General features: G+C 35.5%; 1 protein-coding gene across 1 annotated transcript; it reads right to left on the bottom strand.

The window, feature by feature from the left end:
- Positions 1-3,080: 3,080 nt before the first annotated feature.
- Positions 3,081-3,657, bottom strand: LOC112763198 (uncharacterized). Its single transcript, XM_025808930.1, has 3 exons — positions 3,419-3,657; positions 3,281-3,329; positions 3,081-3,227 (listed from the first exon to the last, which is right to left on the bottom strand). Exons 1-3 carry the CDS (start codon positions 3,655-3,657, stop codon positions 3,081-3,083), a joined length of 435 nt encoding a protein of 144 aa, XP_025664715.1.
- Positions 3,658-6,874: the final 3,217 nt, after the last annotated feature.

Below are 6,874 nucleotides of genomic sequence, written 5' to 3'. Positions count from 1 at the left end.
TCCATTCCCAAGCTTTCAAGAGTGAGTATCGCTAGGTATCTCCAAGTGGAATAGTTGACATCGTTGAGTTTACCCGCAATAGGTGAGAAGTTCTTCTTTGTTGAATCTGATAGTAGAATTTCCATTGTGAAGGTGAAACAAAAGTGAAAGCGCTTGATACCATATGAGTTTTAGCAAAAAAAAGTAAAGAAATATAATAACCTCACATCTAGAGTCGAAACTGAAAGGCAAAGAAAGAAAGAAAGAATAGAGAAAATTGATTTAATATTGAAGTAACACAACTGTATCAAGTTGAGTGAAAATAAAACCTTACTTTTACAATAGTACTAACTCATACTATATATACTAACACTCAGCACCAGTTCCATAACTAAGTCATAGTTGTTACATAATCATTTCGATACTTAGCCTTAGGGATTTTTTTCTGAAATAAATTAAAAAAAACAATTATTTTCCTAAACCCGATATTCCAACTTTAAATTCCTAGATACGCATTTTTTTTTTGGGATTTAGGGCAAGTTTGCCGCACCCCCGGCAAACTTCATAATTTATATGAAGTTCTCCGCACCCCTCGACAAACTTCAAGTTGAGTTCGGCAGACTATATAAACATGGGGCTATTTCACTTTGTCGCTTTCTTTCCAAATCTCTCTTCCAAATCCACTTTGTTCCTCCTTGGCTTGTGATATTCAAAATCTTCTCTACGAGATTTTCTGGCTTCTGACGTCTGTGAAGTTTGTTATTCACTATATCGTCAGCTTAAGGTCAGTATATAATATGTTAGTTAGATTTACTATTTACTGTTTGCATGCTAGTTAGAGTTACTGTTTACTGTTTACATGTTAGTTAGAGTTACTGTTTACTGTTTACATGTTAGTTAGAGTTACTGTTTACTATTTACATGTTAGTTAGAGTTGTTGTTTATTATGTTTACATGTTAGTTAGAGTATATAACATGTTAGTTAGATTTTTTGTATTATTCTTTTCAAGTAGAGTTGCTATTTACTGTTTATAACATGTTAATTAGTATAAGTTATTAGTTAATCGTTAATCAGTTTAATAAGAATAGTTAGTTTAAGCTGTGAGTTAGATGGTAATTAGTGGAATAATTAGTTAGATTAGATTAAAAAGAAACATGATTAGTAAAATTAAGTTTTCAGTTAATTATTGATTAGTATGTTTATAGAGTTAGTTGACGGCCTCACGTAGTTGGTTTATATTTTAATTAGTAAGTTTTTAAACTGATTAAGATGTAAGGTAGACAATTAGTTGGTTTAAATATGTCCTTTAAACATTTAGTTAATGTGAAAGGAACTGAGTTCAATTTATGTTATTTTATTTTATTAGAGTGTAGTTAGATGGAGCAGCAGTTATTGGGGTACGAGCATATGCTTTACAGATTGGATTAGGCTAAGCACATTGCTGGTAGACTTGATCGAGTGGTACACATTTATCTCTTGTTTATTATATTGTAATAAACAATGAATTTGTAATTTTTTATGTTGATCCTCTTTTTTTTTAAATTTTTTTTCCGTTAGGTAGGTGCCTCGGATCTTGTGCACCAGACGGAATTCGATGAGATGCCCGCTTGAGTAGATTAGGTCATATCTCAGGAGAGCCGGGTTTGACCATGTCGCATATATGGTGGAGTTCGAGCATGATTGGCCATTGGCTTCAATGTTGATAGAGAGGTGGAGACCTGAGTCCTACACACTTCATCTACCATGCGGGGAGATAACTATCTCCCTGCAGGATGTGGCCTACTAGCTGAAACTCGGGATCGATCGTAATCCTGTTAGTGGCTGCATCGGTGGGTGGGAGCAGCACCATGATGGATGGTCTATTGAGGACTTCTGCCAGCAACTACTGGGTTTTGTTCCTGGCCTAGAGGATAGATAATCACAGACCAAGTGGACTGTCAAGCTCACATGGTTTCACAATACCGCCTGCGGAAAGCTGGAGCAAGATACCACTGAGGAGCGCCTGTTATGGTACACGAGAGGGTATATCATGCAGTTGATCGAGGGTATCTTATTTCTGGATGCATCTGACTCTCGGGTACACATCTAGTGGCTCTCCCTCCTAGAGGACCTTTATAGATGTGGCGGGTTATCATGGGGCTCGGCTGTGCTGGCATGACTACACTGCCAGATGTATCATGCCATTGAGCATGGTTAGCGCAATTTGGGTGGTTGCGTAAGTTTGCTGCCCTCCTGGGCCTACTACCATATTCCGTTGCTACGGCCGGATGGATTTCATACTCGTCGATTCCCTCTAGTTAAGCGGTATTATTTGTTTTTGTACTTTACTTCATTAGTTAATGAAATTGAGAAATAATGTGCAATCATTCGCTGTATTGTAGGTGGGTTAAATACTGTCCAGATAATGCCAGAGGCGAGCACAGGCTTAGGCGTTACAGGCGCAGTCTAAATGGGATTGGCATCCTCAACGCAAGTGATAATGATTTAAGAATTAAAATTTCATGTTAATTAACTTATTATCTTGTATACAATGCTTCTTGCGAGTTAAGAATTATGTTAATGAGTTTATTAATGAACAGGTTGACTGCACGCCATATGCTGATCCACAGTTGCATGGTCTTGTTTAACCGGGGATAGCTGAGGCTGAAGCCTTGGTAGCGGTTGTATGTCTCCTCTTCTGCTTCACCATCCTCGAGTGGAATCAGGTCAACTGGGTTGTGCATCAGTTCGGTGGCCTGCAGCATATTCCAACAAGGCCCCTCGCCATCGACGAGATGCATAGGCACGATGGTCGGTTCGGGCAAGGTGAGTGGTTCCCGTATTTCCTGGGTTGCTGGCATGAGATGTGGGATGCTCGTGCCAAGCACCGACTCCACTTACACCATCATATAGACTTTCATCCATCGCGGCAGTACATGACCTAGTGTGTTTAGTGGGCCTACATAAAGTTGTTTGTACAAAATGCCTGGAAGGCATGAGGTGGTTTCCATAAACTTCCCTCAGCGTTCAATGCAGCATCAATTTATTTGTATCTATTTGAAATCACTAAGATATCGGGTTGTGGTGTCACATGTTGCCGCAGGTACGGAAGAAAGAACGATCAAGCCTCCTTCGTCTCACCCTCACCAATGGCAAATGCAATAAGCAAATTGTTTGCATTGCCATCTTGAGCAATGGTCATTAGTAACACGCCTCCATATTTACCATATAAGTGGGTGTCGTCGATAGAAAAATGTGGCTTGCAATGCTTAAAAGCCTCAACGCACGGTGGAAACATCCAAAAACTTGATGAAACATTACAGCGTCGATGAACCAAGCCAAGGTTGTGTCACAAGTTGCACCGAAGTACCTAAAAACAACCCATCAACAGTTAGCACATATTGATGGTGACTTTATACAAGACTAAGGACAATGAAATGAATCTTACTGGGCAAGTACATCTGCATAGCGAATAACCAACGAGGAAGCTCATTGTATGACTCCTCCCAATCACCATATATTCTAGCAATGACTCTTTGCTTTGTGAGCCAAACCTTTCTATAGAACGTCTTGTAACCGAAGTGATTCTCCACACCTCCTTGCATAACCATGATGCTGATTGTTAGATCTGCTTTGACCATTGTGAAAATATGTTGAGCAATCACCTTTAAATCCAACTTATGATGGTCTTGACCCATGGATGTTTACATGAAAGTAAGAGGACCATTGTATCCCCTAACCTCCTATTTTTCTTGCTTTCGGCAATATGATATGCGTATGCTCCAAGAACAACCGCCCAAAATGGACACACTGTACATCATACCTCAACCGGTCACTCTCTAGTATTTTATACTCCACAGCCCTCTTGATGTTGTACTTATTAATTGCCAATATGACTTCTTCCTTGTTCTCAAATTTTTGTCCACCCTCGAACTCATTTCTTAGATCCTGGTCAGGGCCTCCCTGGGTAAACAACCAATCCGAATTCATTGCATCTAAATTCAACCTAGAGAAGTGATCCGACCGATCATATGGTCGAGAAATGGCAAGCTGTGTCAGAACAATTTTTGTGTCCCCGTAGTACTTCATATCTTCTTCCTCGTCACCATCATCAAGAATTTCTGTTGGTTCATAATCAGCATCGTCTCCGTCATCAGAGTTAACTTCATACTGATCCATCATCGGATCCCTGATAGCAGAACCCTCATGACTTTCGGCATTATCTTCCATCATGTCAGCATTACCAAGTTCAATGTTTGAGCCCTCTTGACCACCTTTAGGTGGCATATTTAGATCGACCATCGTCCTTCTAATATTTCGTCTAACAACTCCACTTAACGGACTATCATCGACAGTATCGCAGATGATCCGCGTCTACCCAACTCAACGAGGAACACGAATAATTTCAACAGATGAACATTTGCCCATCAGTTGTGCCACGACCTTATAAGACGTACGTCCTCGTCGTCACGTAACTGATACCTAATTCAAAACAATAGAAATATTTCTCAAAACCGTGGTCTAATAAACATAATAACAACAAAGCCAAGACAATTGTGACATACCTTTTATAAAATAAATTGTCACCTACTTCGGTCGAATATCTATAGTAAATCTTTTTCACTCTTTTCGTCTGTTGCTGTCCGACGGAATGCAATATCAAATCCTTCAACACTATTAGACTGTTAACTTCCGGTGTCATGTACGTAACTATCAGTTACCCAGACTTAAAAGCGATAGAACCTTCTTCATCATACACTATTTCACCATCATAATGAATGGATAATAATGGATTCACTGATATTCTAGAGAAAAAATGCCAACATAAGAAGTAAAGAGGAGAATGAAATTGTTGTTTTGAGCTTCTTCTTCAGCGGCCATGCTTTTATTCTGAAAAATACACTTGAAGTTTGCCGGGGGTGTGACAAACTCCATTATATTATTTGGTAGACACCACTTAAATAAAGATCCCAAAAATAACTTTATGGTAAAGACGCCTACGTGGCAAAACCCAAACCATACATTCTAAAGTCACACTTTTCACTTAAAACCATAACTTTTCACAAAGAAAAGCGTCACCTAATGGAAAAAAGTAAATTAGAAGATTTAAGAGAAGAAATAATTAAATTATCAAAATTAATAGATCAAAAATTAATGATTTTAACTAATGTTAACTGTAATGATACCGAATTCTTAAAATCAATACAAAATGATTTTTCTCAAAATCTTTATTTTACTATAAGTTTTATTGAAGGACTTCAAAAACCTGAAAAAATTTATTTTTCACACGGAATTTCTAAAAAATGTTACCATGGAAATGACTCCCCACATCTTTATCATACTTTTAACCCACAATTAAATTCTATAGTAGATATGCTTGAAGAAATATTAGTATCCATAAATTTTCAAAGAAATAAGGAAAAAGAGAATCCCAAAGAAGAAAAACTTCAAAATATAATCAACATAACAGAATTAAAAGTAAAACCACCATTGAAATTATGAATATTGGAGAAAAATTAGAAGAAGTTACAATGCTTTTTAAACAATTAAAAATGGCTCAAGAAAATAATATTATGGAATAGGGATTTCAAATAGAAGAAGAACTAGTAAATTCTGAAAATATAGAAAATGAAGAACACATCCTAGATTATTCAAGTGACGAAGAACCAACAATTCCAATACAAGTAAAAAATGAAGCTGGAACATCTAAGGATAATCAATCTCAATTTAAATAGGAAACAGGTTTTGATAATTATGCTTTTAAAAAAGGATTTATAAATAAAGATTCAAAATATACAAAAATACCATCAAAATACGTTCCTAAAATTCAGGAAATGGAAGGAGAAAGAATGCTCGATTTAGACTGTAAAAAGAATGAAAAAGAAATTTTCGAGAACTGGTTGAATTCCTTCTTATTAGAAGCCTTTACTAATCCAAAACTTAGTGAATTGTCTAGAAGAGATATTTGGAATTACATAGGATTTCATACTAAAGGAACTGTAAGAGATTATATGACATCAATAGAAAACCAAATAATAGAAGAATTAACAACAAAAATAACAGCTTATGATAAGATATTACATATAATGATGATTCTATATAAAGAATTTTTTGGAAAAAATATTATAGATCATAGACAAGAAGTCTATAATAAAGAATATCAAGAAGCAAAAAACCATTTAGCTAATATTCAGATATATGATTTATGTAATGTGGAGTCTTATATATGTGAATATAGAATACATTATTATAAATTAAAAGAAGAAGATAAAGACCATTATCTTAGTATGTATATAACAAAACTTTCATATCCTGCTAATGAATTTATAATAGGAAGATTTATAAGAGAAATAAATAGAGGGACAATTGAAAATAATTTTGGTGGAGCAACCTCTGCAATAAGAGAGGAAATAAAAGAACGTTGTATGCAAGAAGTGACTCAAAAAAGATTTGCAAATATAATTAGAATTTGCTGTCAGGATAATGAAGAAATACCCCAAAAATATGGTCTTAATAAAAATTTTCAAAGAAAAAGAAAATATCAATTTAGAAAAAGAAAATACTATCCAAACTGGAGAAAAAAGAGGTATTTTAGAAAAAGAAATAACAATAAAAACAAAAGACAAAAAAATGACTATTGCCCAAATAAAAAAGAAAATTGTAAGTGTTGGTATTGCCAAGAAGAAGGACACTATGCAAATGAATGTCCAAAAAAGAAGGATAAAAAGGATCTTACCAAACAAATAGAAATTGCTAAGTCTTGTTTCATGGAACCATTAGAAGAATCTGATGATAACTTAGACTATATTTTTGAATATGTCTCAGAAACAGACTCAGAGACTGAGTAATAATGCCACATTTATTACTATAAAAATAACAGAAAAGTTTATAAATGCTTTCATAGATACTGGAGCA

This window comes from Arachis hypogaea, chromosome 17, assembly GCF_003086295.3.
Source record: "Arachis hypogaea cultivar Tifrunner chromosome 17, arahy.Tifrunner.gnm2.J5K5, whole genome shotgun sequence".
Taxonomy (NCBI): Eukaryota; Viridiplantae; Streptophyta; class Magnoliopsida; order Fabales; family Fabaceae; genus Arachis; species Arachis hypogaea.
This window is presented reverse-complemented; position numbering and strand designations above follow the sequence as displayed.

Coding starts and splice junctions, on each gene's coding strand:
- LOC112763198 (XM_025808930.1), bottom strand. CDS start 3,657: ATGGGTCAAGACCATCATAAGTTGGATTTAAAGGTGATTGCTCAACAT. Junction 3,330..3,418: donor TGGTTATTCGCTATGCAGAT/GTACTTGCCCAG, acceptor GGTTGTTTTTAG/GTACTTCGGTGCAACTTGTG. Junction 3,228..3,280: donor TGGCTTGGTTCATCGACGCT/GTAATGTTTCAT, acceptor GAGGCTTTTAAG/CATTGCAAGCCACATTTTTC.